The sequence below is a fragment of the Trachypithecus francoisi genome, unplaced genomic scaffold (assembly GCF_009764315.1).
Source record: "Trachypithecus francoisi isolate TF-2019V2 unplaced genomic scaffold, Tfra_2.0 Lachesis_group4, whole genome shotgun sequence".
Classification (NCBI taxonomy): Eukaryota; Metazoa; Chordata; class Mammalia; order Primates; family Cercopithecidae; genus Trachypithecus; species Trachypithecus francoisi.
In genome coordinates this window covers 73375362-73395126 of record NW_022681469.1, presented here as the reverse complement: position 1 = coordinate 73395126, position 19765 = coordinate 73375362, and the positions used below count along the sequence as shown (strand labels likewise).

Below are 19765 nucleotides of genomic sequence, written 5' to 3'. Positions count from 1 at the left end.
TCTGAGAATGCAGCCCAACAAGTCTCAGCCTCATTTTCGTAGCCCTCATTCAAAATGGAGTTGCTCTGGTTAGAACATCTCTGACACTATCAGGGTTGGTTTCTTCTGATATCTCTCTCCTTGGCTTGTAGATGGCCATCTTTTCTTTGTGTCTTCACATGATCTTCCCTCTATATGTGTCTGTGTCCCAATCTCCTCTTCTTATAAGGACACAGTCAGATAGAATTACAGTCACTCTAATGACCTCATTTTAATTTAATTACTTCCTGAAAGACCTTATCTCCAAATACAGTAACATTCGGAGGTACTGAGGATTAGGACTTTAACATATGAATGTTTGGGGGACACAATTCAACCGGTAACAGAAACTTAGATTGCACTGACATATTGATTTTCTCCCTGGTATTTCCATTCTCTTTGTCCTGTAGGTAGTTTTTTGAGTAGTTGGGTTTTTGTTTGTTTGTTTGTTTGTTGTTTCCTTATTTCTTAACTCTTATGACTTAAAAACCTGCCTGGTAAACAGTTTCTAAGCAGTGGTTCAAATTTATTGATATTTTTGGTAATGTTATTGATTTAAAAATATTTTAGATCCTTCTAAGCCCAAGAAAAAAGAACGTTCTAAAGTGAAACTGAAACTCTCTATACTTCAACTTCCTCCTGCTTCTGTACTGGCACTCTGACACACCCTCAGAAAGTCAGAGCACTGGGAGAACAGAAGACTTCACAATTTAATGCCTTGATTTTTAAAAAAGAATCCTTACACTCATATCTCCTAGCCATCAGATGAAGAATGAGACGGCAAAAGTTCAAATGGCCTGTTTCAAGTTTCTGATATAAAATAATGACTTTTTCAGAAAATCCCGGTAAGTAAACTGAACCATTAAACCTTTATTTGTTATGCCTTTGAGGCGACAGCTATTTTTTAAAACTTCAGCTGTACTTTTTATATAACTATAGGTTTGTCCATAAACCATTACTTATAAAAATACTAAAGTAACTAGAAAAATCAATGGATTAAATACATGTCAGTATATTTAACTGATAATAACTTTATAAGTGCTCTTCTAAAAAGAAACGTACCATTAAGTGTAATTAGAATGGTGGGAGGGTTTCTGATTGTGGCAGGCAGGCTTTGGAAAAGAGGACAGAGAAACGAAGCAAACAGGGTCAGGAATTTAAGCACTGAAGATTCTAAAGGAAAACCTGTGATCTTGTGTAATTACACAAAATTCTGTCTTCACAATGTAAGACATTAAAAGTTTTACATTTTATCAAAGGTAATACTCTGCAGAGGCTAAATATTATTCTATTAAAGTACTTCATTCACATATATCTTATACAGCAATCTGGTTGAAAACTAAGAAAAAAAATGCAAAGTGTTCTTCAGGAAAAGGAAACTAACTTGCTTGTGTGACTTCTGACTGCCAGACTATGCGAGGAGGGTGTGGGTAGAGCCAATCTGGGCTACAGCCAGATTCTGAAGTGTTTTTCCCCTACATCAGTTCTAAGAATCCTACAGAGCAGAACACCTCCCCAGGGCATGAGGGTCTTTCAAAGATGGGGTGGGCAGCTGTGCTTGTTCCTGCGAGTTTGCTGACTTGGTACTTCTTGCTGAACATAAAGAGAGAAAACGAGTGTTGAGGATGGCAACCTGCAAATCCTTTCTCAGTAACCAACGTTGCAAAAGATAAGATTTGTGCTCACCATTGTTTCAAAACAGGACACTGAGAGCCCCTAGAAAGCCAAGACTTATGTCAAGGCAATCACAAAATTTGTCCACACTAATCATGGTAATTTTGATTGTTACTTAGTTCCAACAGCATATATCCAGATGCTCTTAAAATTGTCCTGGCTAAAACAAAAGAAAAATTCTGGAGTCTGCTTTTTCCATCTTTAGGATTTCCAGAGAGAGAGAGTGACTGGTTAAATTTCTGAAAGAGGACACTGGCTAAAAGAAGGTATTGCATCTCACCTGAGCGGATTGTGTCTGTGGAAAACGTAAGCCCCTTGCCAGAAGAGCAGCTTCCCAGCAAAGGCAGTGGGTGAAAACAGCAGAGGTCTTAAGATACTGGGGACCTGGAGTCAAAAGGGACCTCCTCCAGGTAAAACGCAGTGTGAGAAATGGCCTCATTCGGTGACTGCAAGTGACACAGCAGAAAGTTGGTAAGGTGTATTTTGTAACTAGGGTATCTACAAAAACTGCAGGAGAAGACATATTCATTCATTTTGCTTTCCTTTTGGAAAAAAACTTCCTTTTCATTCTTTGTGACCAGATGATAGAAGCTGGAGTTAGTTCTGGCCTAACGGGTAGCACAGTAAAGCGATTTCCCCAGATTTCTATCTGGAGTTCCAGCCAAGTGAAATAATTTCCCTAGGAAAATGAGGAAGTCCTTTGACCCACAGACATTGGTAGCTCAAGGCCTTTCAAATATTCATTACTTTTAACTACTCTAAGAAAATGTGTTACTCATTTAACAGATTTTTGTTAAGAAGCTATTATGTGCTAGGCAATGCCAGATAATGAACAAAATGTAAAGAAATTTGTCCTTATGGACTGCATAGAATAATGGGTGGGACAGAAAAGAAATAAAGTAAATAGGTCAAAATATATAAAATATTTGCTGCTTGTAAGTCTTAAGTAGATAAAAAATGAAGCCAGAAAAGGGATAGGAAATGTTGGGAGATGGGATAAAGTTTGCAATAGGCTGGCCAAACAGTGCCTTGCTGACAAGGTGACATTTGACAAAAGATCTCAACAAAGTGAGACAGTGAACCCTGCTGGTATCCAAGGACATTCCAGGAAGGGAAAACAATTGTAGTGGCTGGAAACAGGGGCAGGTGCTTCCTTCAGGAAGCAACGATGAGGTCAGGTGACTGGGCCAGATTTAGAGGGAAAAATAAAAGACCTAATATCAGAGGGTTAACAGGGTACCAGACTGTGTGAGGCCTTGTCAGATGGAAAGCCACAGACAGGGTTGGACACAACATTGATATGATGTTATTTTCATTTTAACATGGTCACTCTGGCTGCTTTTTTGAGAAGTTCCTGAAGGGATCAATAACAGCAAGAGGGAACATGGCAAGGAAGCTATTCCTATAATCCAAGAGAGAGAAGAGGAGAGTTTGGACCAGGTGGTAGTGGTGATAGGTAGTCAAATTCTGGGTATATTTTGAAGATACACCCCATAGGATTTGCTCTACATTGAATGTGGAATGCTGGAAGAGAGATAAAGTGTGCCTGCCACATACTTTTTGAGGTTTATTTATTTTCTTAGAAGTATTTAAGTATACAAAGAGATGCTACCTAGGAGAAGGGTATTCTTTTCACTATTCTTTCAAATTTTCTGTGTGTTTGAACATTTTCATAGTAGGAAGTTAGGGGGGGGAAATCTGTTTCATAAACATTTCCTAAGCAGTCCAGTCTATTGCATTTTAATTGGTTGTGATATCATTGTTTTATGCAATACGTTCTCAACAAGTATATCCTCCAGCAAACTGAACAAGGGCCAAGTCTGTTCTGCCTACAGCTCTGCTTCCTCATAGCTGCCTTCCAGAACGTGACTTTGGCAAATCATCAAGAAAGGGGAACTAATCTGAGGAACCCAGATCAAACAGCCTCATGAAGACTTATTTCATGTTTCTAATATAAAGATAGAAGTTTTCAGAAAAGCCCTAGTAAGTTTCTAATCATTAAAGGTTTGTTTAATCAACTCTCCTTAAAAGCTGTCTTTAAAAACTAATTCTAAAAAGTAAAACAGAACTTTGAAAATGAACATATTTGCAAGTGAGCATAAGCTATTTCTTATAAAAGGAATGAGAAATATCACTACTTTTATATAAGAATCAATAGATGTAACTTGTGCTGATTGCAGAATTTTTAAAAAAGAAACTTTCCAGCAAGCATGGCGAGGGTGCAGCATATTTCTACAGGTGGAAAGCTCTGGGGGTGAGGCTAAAAAACCTGGGTAAAACATAGACCAGAAGATCAGGAATCCGAGCATACAAAACCGTGTCGAAAATTGTAGCCATGTGCAGCTATGCCATACTCTGTCCTATAAGTTACATTTAATTAAAGAATAAAACCCTCCAAGGTTTAGCCTTCATTTTATGTAAGACTTTTATGCAAAATAGCTTGTATAGAGACTATGGGAAGAAATATATAATTTGAACATACACTTCAAGAAAATAAAACTAACTTTTGCTCTGCGGTTTCAGTTATACAGAGCATCAGAGCAGAGGTGGGCCTGCTGGGCTGCAGCTGGGATTCTGAGCATCCTTTCCTGGAGGCACGGAAAGTGAGTGAGTGAGTGAGTCCAGTGAGGTGAGTGAGCCCAGGGAGGCCCAGCCTCCTAAACATGAGGGTGAGCACCAGAGCTTGCCAAGGGCAGGCCAGTTTGATCCTTCCTGCTTAGTCTCTAAAGAGAGAAAAATAATAGTCCTTAGGCAGTAGATCCTGAAATTTATTGTCTGTAGGGGATCCAATCCAGGACCTGCACAGATACCAAAACCTGTACATGCTCAAATCCCTGGTGTAAAATGGCAAGGTATTTGTGTATAACCTATACACATCCTCCTGTGTACTTTGAGTCATCTCTAGATTATTTATAATACCTAGTACAATGTCATATTATATGGTTGTTATACCGTATTGTTTAGGGAATAGTGACAACAAAAACAAGTCTGTACATTTTCAGTACAGATGCAATTTTTTTTTCAAATATTTTCAATCTGTGGTTGGTTGAATCCACGATGTGGTACCCACTGATAGGGAGGGCCCAGTGTACAAATAAAGAGAACTTTGTGTTTCAAAATTTTCCCAGAACAGAACAGAGTTAAAGTGAAGGTCTTCTCCCCAGCTCCAACCAGAGCAGCTACACCTTTACCCATGTTAGATACAGCGGTTTCAGGTGCATTTCTTTTGAAGAAGCAGAACAAAAACAAGCAACAACTAAGACAACATTAGTTCTGGTCCGATTTTCATATATTATAAGTGGGAAAACAGGCTCACTGAGAGGAGACATAATTTAATCATGACATCGTTTTTCTGATCACAACTCCTCCACCTTCCTACACACTATGTAGCTTCTTGCTAAACATGAAAGCCCTCATGTTTAGAACTATGCCTGCAGTCTAGGGTGTAAGGTTGAAGTCACAGAAAGAGCCAAAGAGTTATGTCAAAGCATTATGAAAACCTTTTGCCCAAATCATTGTCACCTGAATTAAATAACAGCTCCAACTACATATAGATCGTAGACCATATAAGATACTTATAATTGACAGAGGGCAAAATTCACATGAAAGTAATATTGAGGCCGGGCGCGGTGGCTCAAGCCTGTAATCCCAGCACTTTGGGAGGCCGAGACAGGCGGATCACGAGGTCAGGAGATCGAGACCATCCTGGCTAACATGGTGAAACCCCGTCTCTACTAAAAATACAAAAAACTAGCCGGGCGAGGTGGCGGGCGCCTGTAGTCCCAGCTACTCCAGAGGCTGAGGCAGGAGAATGGCGTAAACCCGGGAGGCGGAGCTTGCAGTGAGCTGAGATCCAGCCACTGCACTCCAGCCTGGGCGACAGAGCAAGACTCCGTCTCAAAAAAAAAAAAAAAAAAGAAAGTAATATTGAATACATAATATCTTCAAGTTGTTATATATCTTCTCAGCTACCAACATGGGGTGGGACATTGTGGAATTCTGGCTGAGAAATATTTTTATGTGATATGTTATCATACCAACATATGATGTAGTAACAGAAGAAAAGTGAAGAAGCAGGTCTGTGGGTAGATGTGGTTTCAGGAGTTTGGAGAAGCTCTCTTTGGATTCCTTCAATTCTGCTGGTTTAAACAGGAAGCAAGGTAACTGTGGTGAGGAGGTGTTGTAGGTTTGATGAGAGAGGAGAAACAATGAAATGATCATTTAGGAGAATAAGAGGGCGACTAAAGCAGAGAAATAGAGTATGGTAGATGAGAGCATTAAGGTGAGACCAGTTATGGTATGGAGGGCCATTATCCAGTCATGCTCCAGTCAGGGTGTGAAGGGCCATTGTCCAGCCATATTCCAGTCAGGGTGTGGAGTTTTTATCTTTGAACCAGTGGGAAACCTCTAAGACAAGGTAAAGATAAAAAGACTCAAGGCTTAAGAAGCACAGATGCCAGTCACCCTGTTTAAGAAGGGTGTTTCCATCTCCCTGGTAGTTCCTGACAGAAGTCAATCAATAAAGAAGAAAGTGAAGGGAAGCTGTCATGCTGTCAGGTAACACAAAGACACAAAGACAAGCCCTCTGCTATCTCCCACGCCACCACCCGGCACACACAGTGTCTCTGGGCATGTAATGGTTGCTAAGCAGGAAATTCTTAAAATGCTGCTTCTTGTAGAGTGCTGGGGTCTATCAGAATTGCTGTAGTCACAGAAGAGAAAAGTCTAAAGTTCTTCCTTACAGTATTTGGGGTGACCCAAAGAAAGGATGGGTAGCTTGAATTACTGAGAGAGGACACTGGCTAGGAGAAGATGCTGCCTCACACCTAAACAGAGCCAGTCTATAGTGCACGGTAAGAGCATCTCCAGAGGAGGGTTTGTTGCCCAGAGCAGCAACAGCAGTTAAAACAGTGGAGGGTGACCCTGAAGCCTTGGGGTTCCGGCTCACTGAGGACCTAGGGTAGAAAGAGATCTCCTCTGGTGAAAACCCTATGTGAGAAAAATGCTCACTCAGGAACTATAAGTGAGACACCAAAACCTGAGGAGAAGTGTCAGGAAACTGGAGCTTACAATAGGACATCAAGTCTCTGTAATTTGCCCGTTAGGTGAAGAATAAAATGTTTACTGACTTTTCTTTTTGAAAAGTAAACTCTTTTCTTACTAATTATGACCGGCTAACCCAGATGCTGGAGTTGGTTTTGGTCTCATCGATGACAACATGAAGATATTTCCCAAATACAATTCAATTGTTTCACTAATCTAAAAACATTAATTTCCTCATTCAACAAATATTTATTGAGTACTTATTTTACGTCAGGCCCTAGTGATTCATGCATGAATGACAGGCAAAAATGCCTCTTCTCATGGAAGTTACATTCCAGTTGCTGACACAGAATGAGGAATATAATTAAGTAAAATGTGTAGTACATAAATCTAAAGTGAAAACTTGAAGCAGGGAAGAGCAATGGAAAGTGCTGGAGTAAGGACTGAAATTTTAAGAAAGATGAGCAAGAAAGTCCTTATTGAATTTGAGTAAAGAGCTAAAAAGGTGAGGGTGTGAGCCATGTTGGCATCTGGAGGAAGAGCATTCCAAGCAGAGGGAACAGGTAATGTAAAGGCCTCGTGCAGCTGCAAGGCTGGCATGTTTGAGGAACAGCAAGACAACTGGGCAGCTGGAGGGAAGTGAGCGGAAGTAATGAGGTCAAAAAGACAGTGGGGTGGACATATCATGTCAGACTTTATTTAAGGACTTTGGCTTTTACTCCATGTGAGATGAGAAGTCAGATAAAAGTTTTGAGCAGAAGACACTGACTAAGAGTCAGTGACATGATCACACTTGCATGTTTGAACAGGATCAGGTTGGCTGTTGTGTTGAAAATAGAGTGAATGGCATGGGGGTGGGGCAAAGCCAGAGTCAGACCAGGTAACAAAAACAATCCAGGAAAGAGATGATGGCCTAGAACAGAGTGGTAGCAGTAGGGATAGTGGGAAAGGGTGGAATTCTGGATATACTGTGAAGGTGTGGTTGAAAGTATTTGCTAATACAATGAGTGAAAAAAAAAGCAGTCAAAAATGCTGCCACGGTTTTTGCTTTGAACAATTGACAAGTTCCATTAACTTATAAGACTGTGGGAGGAGCAAGTTTGGAGTGGGAGGGGCAGATATCAGGAGACCCATTTTGGCCATGTTAGTTTTAGAAGGACTGTCATATATCTAGGTGAACAGAGAGAAGGCAGATACATGGACATCATGGCAGAAGCCAGGGCCGATCGTGTTAATTTGGAAGTCACAGGCATACAGATTGCATTTAAATGCAAGATAGATGAGATTCATAAGGAGAAACTCTAGATAGAACTCTAGATAGAAAAGAGGCTAGGTCTGAGAGGCACTTCAACATTTAGAGGTGGAGAGTTAAGGAAGAACCAGCAGAGGAAACTGAGAAGGACTAGCCGGAAAAGGAGGAGGAAAAATCAGGAAAGGTGGTGTCCCAAAAGCCTGCAAGGAGAGTAATCCAAGGAAAAGAGAGCAACCACTTGTTTCAAGTGCTATTGCTCTGCCAAGAACTGTCTGTAGCAATGCCAAGTGCAATTTCAGTGGAGGAGTGAGGGCAAAACCTGATTGGAGTGACTTCTAAAGTGAGTGGGAGAAGAGAAACAGGAAACAGAAAGTGTAGACAGATCTACTGTGAAGAAAAGCAGAAATGTGGGTAAGAGTAGTTCCAAAGAGTCTTGCTTAACATGAAAAACATAAACGTGCTTGATTGCTGAAGGAGATCTAGCAGATGAGGAAAGGCTGAAGAAGCCAAATAGAGAGGGAATACTTTCTGGAGCAACTTCCTGAATAGGTGAGAGGGATGCAAGGGCTACTGCAAGTGGAGAGTTTGACCTCACTAGGCATATGGGCAGAACATGCAGAGAATAGAAACTAACATATGATGTAGTAACAGAAGAAAAGTGAAGAAGCAGGCTGATGGGTAGATGTGGTTTCAGGAGTTTGGAGAAGCTCTCTTTGGATTCCTTCAATTCTGCCAGTTTAAACAGGAAGCAAGGTGACCATGGTGAGGAGTGTTGTAGGTCTGATGAGAGAGGAGAAACAATGAAATGATCATTTAGGAGAATAAGAGAGTGACTACTGCAAATGGAGAGGTTGACTAAAGCAGAGAAAGAAATAAAGCATGGTAGCTGAGAGCATTAAGGTGAGACCAGTCATGGTATGGAGGGCCATTGTACGGCCATGTTCCAGTCAGGGTGTGGAGGGCCATTTTCCAGCGTGCTCCAGTCAGGGTGTGAAGGACCACTGTCCAGCATGCTCAAGTCAGAGTGTGAAGGGCCACTGTTCAGCATGCTCCAGTCAGTGTGGAGGCCCATTGTCCAACCATGTTCCAGTCAGGGTGTGGAGGACCATTGTCCAGTCATGTTCCAGTCAGGGTGTGGAGGGCCATTGTCCAGCATGCTCCAGTCAGAGTGTGAAGGGCCACTGTTCAGCATGCTCCAGTCAGTGTGGAGGCCCATTGTCCAACCATGTTCCAGTCAGGGTGTGGAGGGCCATTGACCAGCCATGTTCCAGTCAGGGTGTGGAGGGCTATCTCCAGCCATGCTCTGACAAGCTGTTGGCAACTGAGTGGTGGATGTAACTAGCATTGTAGTTTAACCGTGAGAGTGTACCAGAGAGGAGAAAAATAAGTGATGATGATGAATAATCAAAAAAATATTAAACCAGTAAAAGAGGAAAAGTGAAACATGAATGGAGTGAGGAAAAGTGAAACATGAATGGAGTGAGGAAAAGTGAGATGGTAGTAGAATCCATAGATTGAAGGTGTTGGTGTTAAAGAAATACTTACTAGTGTTTGAGCACTAAAGGCAGTGGGCCTGAGGGGCAAGAGATGGTGGGGACAGGGAAGTGTTTGAAACAGAGAGGACGGAGGGCTTGTAGTTCTCAGTAACTGTATTTGTTGGCTAGAGCTGCCATAACAAAGTAGCACAGAGTCCCTTCAACAACAGAAATGTATTATCTCAGAATCCTTGCGACTAGAAGTCCAAGATCAAGGTATTGGCAGGGTGGGTTCCTTCTGAGGGCTACCAGGGAGAATTTCTTCCATGCCTCTCACAGTAGCATGCTGGCAATCTTTGGTGATTCTTGGCTTGTAGAAACATCACACTGACCTCTGCCTTCGTCTTCATATACTGTTCTCCCTGTGTGTAAGCAAGTCTCTGTGCCCAAGTTTCCCCTTTTTACAAAAACCTCAGTCATATTGGATTAGGGTCCACTATAATAACTTCATGTCAATTAATTACATATACAGCAATCCTGTCTCCAAATAAAGTCACATTCTAAGGTGCTGGAGGTTAGGACTTCAGCGCACGAATTTTGGCATGATATAATTCAATCCGTAATAGTAATGGTAAGGTCAAGGATATGACCATGGGAATAGAGGTGGGTTGATGTCAAGATAAAAGTCAATTGGGTGAGAGGCCATTGTACTGGAAGAATCAATGACATGTCTATTGAGCCACCAATAATTATGACAGAAATGGTATCTGAGGACACAAGTGTCCTCTTCCCTTCAGCTTCCTACATTTTAATACAAAATGTATTAAAATGTCTAAAAATGTATAAAATGCATAAAAAATAAGTATTCAGCAAACTTTCAAAGTATGAAATATCTTAAGACTAAGGTTTAAAATACTATGGTAGTTATCTCATATGTAATGACTTCAAAAAAGTTTTCATTAAGGATATTTATTAATAACTGCTTATACTATTGGTTTTATATAATGCTTGTAAACAGGTGAGGCAGGGCCCCTCTGTCAGTCTTACCTGAGATGACACTTAGGGCCTCTGCAGGGCAGATGGGAAGATCAGGGATGAGCTTACCAGGCTCCGAGGCTCCATTTGCCCAGGAATACTCTATGGCAGGCCCAGTGCCCTGGCTCTGGGTGCAGGAGTACGAACTGCCCACTGCTGAAACACTATGTCATACCCCTTAGACCCACTAAAGGAGCCTTTGGTAGGTCCATCAGGTGGACTATTTCTTATTTCCTAACTCTGTCCTCCAGGCTTTCTCCCTCACTTGCCTCCCACATGACTCCAGCAGTTCCCTTAACTTCACCTGCCCAGTGTTCCCACCCTCTTCCTCCTCACATATCCCAGGCCTAGACTCCTTCTTGTGTCTGACAAAAAGCACTACCACACTGTCAGTATAAACTTTTTTGAGTGTGTGTGCATGTGTGTGTGTGACTTATTTCATTTTTTTATCTTCTCCCATGGACAATAAATATCATGAAAGAGCTTCACATCTGTTTTGATTATCACTGTTTTTCCTGAGCATGATGCCTGGTACATAATAGGTGCTCATTAAATACGTGTTGAATGAATGAACAGATTACACTATTTAAGATAAATAACACTTATCTCTAGTTACAATATATGGGCTAATTTTTGTGGGACCTCATAAGACCCACAAGTGACTTCTGTCTACACTGCAGATGAACTGAATTGATTATCTAAAATATGTTTATAGCATTCATTGTGCCAGTTGCTCATGGTTCTGCTAATTGCCCCAGGACTAGTTGTGATCCGCAGACTGAAGCCAGAGTAAGTAAGAGAATTCAAGGCACTAAGACAACCAGGAACAGTTTTATCAAGGCAAGTGGAAGCTGCTAGGCTCAGTGGTTGCATGCCTATAGTTGGGGTAAATCATCCTGGCACAAATATGGTATTCACACCATAAATGTGTAGTGCAAGTTTCCTCTGTGGCCAATCACAGGGCTGCAAGTTGAAGCCCCAGTTTAGCTTATTCTCCATGCATAATTGCAAGGGGACTTTCTGGTGAACTTTTCCAAGAAGCTCCAAGTACAGATGGTTCAAATTTGCAGTTTGGCTTAGACTTTGTGACTGGATGTACATTAAATTGTTTTTAAAAACTTAGGTTCCTTAAACCTAAGGAATCTAAAAATTACAAATCATTTAAAACAGCAGTCCCCAGCCTTTTCGGACCAGGAACTGACTTCATGGGAGACAATTTTTTTTTTTTTTTTTTTTTTTTTTTTTTTTTTGAAGACGGAGTCTCGCTCTGTCACCCAGGCTGGAGTGCAGTGGCCAGACCACAGCTCACTGCAAGCTCCGCCTCCCGGGTTCACGCCATTCTCCTGCCTCAGCCTCCCGAGTAGCTGGGACTACAGGCGCTGCCACCTTGCCTGGCTAGTTTTTTTTTTTTTTTTTTTTTTTTTTTGTATTTTTAGTAGAGACGGGGTTTCACCATGTTAGCCAGGATGGTCTCGATCTCTTGACCTCGTGATCCGCCCGTCTCGGCCTCCCAAAGTGCTGGGATTACGCACCCGGCCGGGAGACAATTTTTCCATGGGGTAGTGAGGGATGGTTTTGAGTTGATTCAAGGGCATTACATTTTGTGTGCATTTTATTTCTATTATTATTACACTGTAACATATAATGAAATTATTATACAACTCACCATAATGTAGACTCAGTGGGAGCCCTAAGCGTGTTTTCCTGCAACTAGATGGTCCCATCTGGGGTGATGGGACAGAGTGACCGATCATCAGGCACCAGATTCTCATAATGAGTGTGCAGCCTGGATCCCTCACATGCACAGTTCACAACAGGGTTTTCACTCCTATAAGAAACTAATGCCACCACTGATCTGATGGGATGTGGAGCTCAGGCAGTAATGCAAGCTATGGGGAGAGGCTGTAAATACAGATGAAGCTTTGCCAGCTCACCCGCCAGCCAGTCACCTCTTGCTGTGCAGCCCAGTTTCTAACAGGTTAGAGACGTACTGGTCCAGGTCACCGGATTTGGGGATCCCTGGTTTAAAATGTTTTATTTTCTCTTTTTATAGTTTAGTGTAGTATTTTTGTTTCATTTGATCTTTAATGTTGTTTTGTCTATCCTTAAAATATTCTCATTTTCTGGGTTTTCTGTTTACTTAAACTAATTAATTGATTTACCTTTTAAATTCTGATTCAGTAGGTCTAAGTAGGGGCCTGAGAATTTACATTTCTAGCCAGCTTCTAAGTGATGCTGATGCTGCTGGTCAGGAGACCATACCTTGAGAACCACTGCTCTTGGTCTTATCTGCACAATAGATGCACCAAGGCAAATTTTTGAAAGTACTAATTCCTGAAAACACCACCCTCACTCCCTCCACCAACTAATGCAGTCTGAGATGTGGAACACCAAGTGATTCTAATGTTTAACTGAGGTTGAGAACCCCTGTTCTAGGAGTCCAAAATAGGCAGCTCTTGCCATTCATCAAAGTACATAATTGTAGGATCTTCATTAGTCTCATATCAATATTTTGGGAGAAAATGGCTCTAACAAAATTAAAAACTCATACTATGTTCCCTATTTAGTTTCAGGGAGCCCAGCTTGAATTACAGCTAGTCTCTTCTGGTACCTCCTGAGAGCACAAGAATTAGCCAATCAAATCAATTATCCTGACATTTTGCTACCAAGTTCCTCCAAACCCTAACCTTGTGGCCTAACAGCTTGAGTTCCAAAAGAAAACAGATGATTATTTAACCAACTGCTCCATTACTATGTAACAAAGATAGCCAGCTGTGGATTTCTCTTCCTCAACCCACCTCTACCTATCCAGTTTCATTATTTTAAAGTATATTTGCAATATTTCTATATGCTATGGGAACCAATTTCTATGTTACTTAAGATTCTGGTTTTAAGTTACGAAAACCCAGCTTTCACCAAGTTAAGCTAAAAGGGAGAATTATTATAAGGCTAAACGGCGTGTCACCTAGTTAGCAGCTACAGCTTATTTCATAATTACAATTAGAGTCACCTAAGAAACAAGGGTATGAATTAGGGTGGTAAAACAGCTAAAGTAAGTATCAAGCAGTTTTAAGAGTCAGCCTTGAGCAATATTATACATATACATATGTATCTTCTGTATGATAATGTATATATAATTGACTATATGATCTTAATAATACGGTATAATTCTAAAATAGTATTATATTGCTTTTTCTCAGGAAGAAGTTGAAGCTTTGATATGAGTAAACAAGTATCTATACCTGAAATTATTAAAGACTGGACCAAAGAGCATGTGAAAAAATGGGTAACTGACGACCTTAAGATTAATGAGCAATATGGACAAATTCTGCTCAGAGAAGAAGTGACAGGATTAGTCCTGCAGGAATTAACTGAGAAGGACCTTATAGAAATGGGGCTACCACGGGGTCCAGCACTTTTGATAAAACGTTCATATAACAAATTGAATAGTAAGTCTCCTGAAAGTGACAATCATGATCCTGGACAATTAGATCATTCAAAACCATCCAAAAGAGAACACCAAAAAAATCCAAAACAGACCAAAAAGGAAGAAGAAAATTCAATGTCATCCAATGTTGATTATGATCCCAGAGAGGTCAGAGATATCAAAGAACGAGAATCAATTCTTGTGAAAGAAAATGTGTTAGAAGAAATAGCAAATGCTAAAGACAAGAAAAATGGTGAGCTAAAACCTGAACAATTGACTTGTATGCCATATCCTTTTGATAAGTTCCATGACAGCCATCGCTATATAGAACATTATACTCTACAACCTGAAACAGGAGCACTCAATCTCATTGATCCAATACATGAGTTCAAAGCTCTCACAAACACAGAAACAGCCACAGAAGTGGACATTAAGATGAAATTCAGCAATGAAGTCTTCCGATTTGCATCCGCTTGTATGAATTCACGCACCAATGGCACCATCCATTTTGGAGTCAAGGACAAACCCCATGGAGAAATTGTTGGTGTGAAAATCACCAGTAAGGATGCCTTCATTGACCACTTCAATCTAATGATCAAAAAGTATTTTGAAGAAAGTGAGATCAATGAAGCCAAGAAGTGTATTCGGGAGCCAAGGTTTGTGGAAGTCCTTCTGCAGAACAATATGCCATCTGACAGATTTGTCATTGAAGTCGATATTATTTCAAAACACTCTATATGTAAAGATAAGTATTTCTACATTCACATGCAAATTTGTAAAGATAAAGTATGGAAACAAAACCAAAATCCTTCACTGTTTGTAAGAGAAGGGGCTAGCTCTAGGGATATCCTGGCCAATTCCAAGCAATGGGATGTAGATTTCAAAGCATTTTTACAAAATTTAAAGTCACTGGTGGCATCCAGAAAAGAGGCTGAAGAAGAGTATGGAATGAAGGCAATGAAGAAGGAGAGTGAAGGACTAAAGCTGGTTAAACTTCTCATAGGAAACCGAGACTCACTGGATAATTCATACTATGACTGGTACATTCTTGTAACAAATAAATGCCATCAGAACCAAATAAAACACTTCGATTTTTTAAAGGAAATTAAATGGTTTGCTGTGTTGGAGTTTGATCCTGAATCTGTGATCAATGGAGTGGTCAAAGCTTACAAAGAAAGCCGAGTGGCAAACCTTCACTTTCCAAATCAGTATGAAGACAAGACAACTAACATGAGGGAGAAGATTTCTGCTCTTAATCTTTACCAACAGCCCAGTTGGATTTTCTGCAATGGCAGATCAGACCTGAAAAGTGAGACATATAAACCTCTAGAACCACATTTATGGCAGAGAGAAAGAGCTTCAGAAGTCAGGAAACTAATTTTATTTCTCACAGATGAAAATATAATGACAAGAGGAAAATTTTTGGTAGTGTTTCTATTACTCTCTTCAGTGGAAAGCCCAGGAGATCCACTCATTGAAACTTTCTGGGCTTTCTATCAAGCTCTCAAAGGAATGGAAAATATGTTGTGTATCTCTGTAAATTCAAATATTTACCAACGATGGAAAGATCTACTACAAACAAGAATGAAGATGGAAGATGAATTAACAAACCACAGTATTTCCACATTAAATATAGAACTGGTAAACAGCACTATCCTTAAACTAAAATCGGTGACTCAGTCATCAAGAAGGTTTTTGCCCGCCCGTGGATCTTCTTCAGTTATCCTAGAGAAAAAGAAAGAGGATGTCTTGACTGCACTAGAAATCCTCTGTGAAAACGAGTGTGGAGAAACAGACATCGAGAAAGATGAATCTAAATTCCTGGAGTTTAAGAAATCAAAAGAAGAACACTTTTATCGAGGTGGCAAAGTATCCTGGTGGAACTTCTATTTTTCTTCTGAAAACCATTCTTCAGATTTTGTTAAAAGGGACAGTTATGAAAAGCTTAAAGATTTAATACAGTGCTGGGCAGAGTCTCCTAAACCAATATTTGCAAAAATCATCAATCTTTATCATCATCCAGGCTGTGGGGGTACCACACTGGCTATGCATGTTCTCTGGGACTTAAAGAAAAACTTCAGATGTGCTGTGTTAAAAAACAAAACAACTGATTTTGCAGAAATTGGAGAGCAAGTGATCAATCTGGTCACCTATAAGGCAAAGAGCCATGAGGATTACATTCCTGTGCTCCTCCTTGTGGATGATTTTGAAGAACAAGAAAATGTCTGCTTTCTACAAAATGCCATCCATTCCGTTTTAGCAGAGAAGGATTTGCGATATGAAAAAACATTGGTAATCATCTTAAACTGCATGAGATCCCGGAATCCAGATGAAAGTGCAAAATTGGCAGACAGTATTGCACTAAATTACCAACTTTCTTCCAAGGAACAAAGAGCTTTTGGGGCCAAACTGAAGGAAATTGAAAAGCAGCACAAGAACTGTGAAAACTTTTATTCCTTCATGATCATGAAAAGCAATTTTGATGAAACATATATAGAAAATGTAGTCAGGAATATCCTAAAAGGACAGGATGTTGACAGCAAGGAAGCACAACTCATTTCCTTCTTGGCTTTACTCAACTCTTATGTCACTGATTCTACAATTTCAGTTTCACAGTGTGAAATATTTTTGGGAATCATATACCCTAATACACCCTGGGAACCTGAAAGGTTAGAAGACAAGATGGGAACTTATTCTACACTTCTAATAAAAACAGAAGTTGCAGAATATGGGAGATACACAGGTGTGCGTGTCATTCACCCTCTGATTGCCCTGTACTGTCTAAAAGAACTGGAAAGAAGCTATCACTTGGATAAATGTCAAATTGCATTGAATATATTAGAAGAGAATTTATTCTATGATTCTGGAATAGGAAGAGACAAATTTCAACATGACGTTCAAACTCTTCTGCTTACAAGACAGCGCAAGGAGTATGGAGATGAAACAGACACTTTGTTTTCCCCATTAATGGAAGCTTTACAGAATAAAGACATTGAAAAGGTCTTGAGTGTAGGAAGCAGACGATTCCCACAAAATGCATTCATTTGTCAAGCCTTAGCAAGACATTTCTACATTAAAGAGAAGGACTTTAACACGGCTCTGGACTGGGCACTTCAGGCCAAAATGAAAGCACCTAAAAATTCCTATATTTCAGATACCCTTGGTCAAGTCTACAAAAGTGAAATCAAATGGTGGTTGGATGGGAACAAAAACTGTAGGAGCATTACTGTTAATGACCTAACACATCTCCTAGAAGCTGCCGAAAAAGCCTCAAGAGCTTTCAAAGAATCCCAAAGGCAAACTGATAGTAAAAACTATGAAACCGAGGAATGGTCACCACAGAAGTCCCAGAGACGATATGACATGTACAATACAGCTTGTTTCTTGGGTGAAATAGAAGTTGGTCTTTACACTATCCAGATTCTTCTGCTCACTCCCTTTTTCCACAAAGAAAATGAATTATCCAAAAAAACTATGGCGCAATTTTTATCAGGAAAATGGACCATTCCTCTTGATCCCAGAAACGAATATTATTTGGCTCTTAGCAAGTTCACATCCCACCTACAAAATTTACAATCAGATCTGAAAAGGTGCTTTGACTTTTTTATTGATTATATGGTTCTTCTGAAAATGAGGTATACCCAAAAAGAAATCGTGGAAATCACGTTAAGCAAGAAAGTCAGTCGTTGTTTCAGGAAATACACAGAACTTTTCTGTCATTTGGATCCATGTCTACTACAAAGTAAAGAGAGTCAATTACTCCAGGAGGAGAATTGCAGGAAAAAGCTAGAAGCTCTGAGAGCAGATAGGTTTGCTGGACTCTTGGAATATCTTAATCCAAACTTCAAAGATGCTGCAACTACCATGGAAATTATAGTGAATGAATATGCCTTCCTACTGAAGCAAAACTCAAATAAGCCCATGACAAATGAGAAACAAAATTCCATTTTGGCCAACATTATTCTCAATTGTCTAAAGCCCAGCTCCAAATTCATTCAACCACTTACCACGCTAAAAAAGCAACTCCGAGAGGTCTTGCGATGTGTAGGACTAAGTCATCAATATCCAGGCCCTTATTTCTTGGCCTGCCTCCTGTTCTGGCCAGAAAATCAAGAGCTAGATCAAGATTCCAAACGAATAGAAAAGTATGTTTCATCCTTAAATAGATCCTTCAGGGGACAGTACAAGCGCATGTGCAGGTCCAAGCAGGCAAGCACACTTTTCTATCTGGGCCAAAGGAAGGGTCTCAACAGTATTGTTCACAAGGCCGAAATAGAGCAGTACTTTAATAAAGTACAAAATACAAATTCCCTCTGGCACAGTGGGGATGTGTGGAAAAAAAATGAAGTCAAACACCTCCTGTGTCGTCTAAGTGGTCAGGCTGAAGGCAAGCTGATCTCTATAGAATACGGAACAGAGGAAAAAATTAAAATACCAGTAATATCTGTTTATTCAGGTCCACTCAGAAGTGGTAGGAACATAGAAAGAGTGTCTTTCTACCTAGGATTTTCCATTGAAGGCCCTCTGGCATATGACATAGAAGTAATTTAAGAAAATACATCAACTGTAGTTCAAATATTTTATTTATATCTTTATGATTTTATTCCCTCTCTCTATTCTCATGGCATTTTCATGACATTATTGGCTAACCTCTAATCACAGATTTTGCTTTTGCCTCCCTGAAAGAATTGTAAGCCTTTTTAAGATATGAAATATGCCTACATGCAGAGCTTGGCACACAGTAGAGTCGATCATTTAATGTTTTAAATATGCATTTTCAGACTCAAATAATGAAGAAGTTTCATTGGTATCCACTGGTCACATCATAACTGGTTATAGGGCAATAAAATCTGTGTTAAATTCAATTGCCTTTATACGTTATCTGAATTATTTCTTCACTGTGACAGCAAAGATTTAAATAAGATGAATGTAAAAGAGAAAGCTTATTGGACTCAAACCCACAGATGCACACCAGAGTTCCACTTAGCTCATCTTGGTATCAATAAAAACTCATGTGGAAGGTAAATATGTTGTTCCCCATCCTCCATATAACACTTTCTCCAACACACACACACACACACACACACACACACACACACTCCTTGTACCCCTTGCCCTTCTCCTAGCTCATGGCTTCAGGAGAGAGAAGAGTTCAAAAAATAAAGTAATCATAAACTTGAACTCTCTCCATTCTCTTCTTCCCATTTACAGGTGAATCTCTTCCTTTAAGCCATTTTTGTCTCTTGTGAATACAGCCTTATCTCCATCTGTTCCTTAGATCCCATCTCCCCTGGCCTCTTTTTTCCATTCATTACCCTCTTTGTTCCCTTTACTTCTCAACCTGTGCTATACACATGCTGTTATCTCTGTTGAGATTGCCTTATTTCCATCTAACATTCTCTCTCCTGCTATTCTGATTTGTCATTCACAACTGAGTTCAAGAGTCATGTCCACCAGGAAGTCTTCCAAGACTACCATCATTCCTGACTGATTAGAGGGCTTCCTCATGGTAATATGTGTTCTCAAGTTTTCAGTGTTAAGGAATGCCATTCCAGACACTCATTCTCAGATGCACAACAGCCAGAAAAGTCTCAAGCAGCATTCGATAGCTTGGAATTTAAGAGCTATGAATTGCCTATAAAGTGAAACATAGGCTAATATAGATTAAATTGAATATTGAAATAACAAATATGTTTACTTATCCACATATTTGTATCTCTTTGTAATGTAACTTAGATATTCTGGACTCCAAACCCAATTCTTCTTATCTTCAAGAAGTCTATGCTCCAACAGGGTTCTTCTGGCCTATATTTCTATGAATCTGGGCAATGCTCACATAGT

At 40.0% G+C, this 19765-nt stretch overlaps 1 protein-coding gene across 9 annotated transcripts; it reads left to right on the top strand.

Annotated features, from left to right (window-relative positions):
- Window positions 1–660: 660 nt before the first annotated feature.
- On the top strand, window positions 661–19629 carry SAMD9L (sterile alpha motif domain containing 9 like). 9 transcript variants are annotated; one of them, XM_033194386.1, is made up of 5 exons: window positions 661–863; window positions 1898–2102; window positions 3528–3675; window positions 4216–4321; window positions 13698–19629. In XM_033194386.1, the coding sequence occupies exon 5, from the start codon at window positions 13718–13720 to the stop codon at window positions 18473–18475; it is 4758 nt and encodes a 1585-aa protein (XP_033050277.1). In that variant the 5' UTR covers window positions 661–863; window positions 1898–2102; window positions 3528–3675; window positions 4216–4321; window positions 13698–13717; the 3' UTR covers window positions 18476–19629. The 9 variants fall into 9 exon arrangements, with proteins under 9 accessions (XP_033050277.1, XP_033050278.1, XP_033050276.1 ...); XM_033194387.1 differs by having other exon boundaries at window positions 3480–3675; XM_033194385.1 differs by having other exon boundaries at window positions 1898–2163.
- Window positions 19630–19765: the final 136 nt, after the last annotated feature.

Bases quoted from the DNA above. Each gene is read 5' to 3' on its own strand.
- SAMD9L (XM_033194392.1), top strand. From the start codon at position 13,718: ATGAGTAAACAAGTATCTATACCTGAAATTATTAAAGACTGGACCAAA.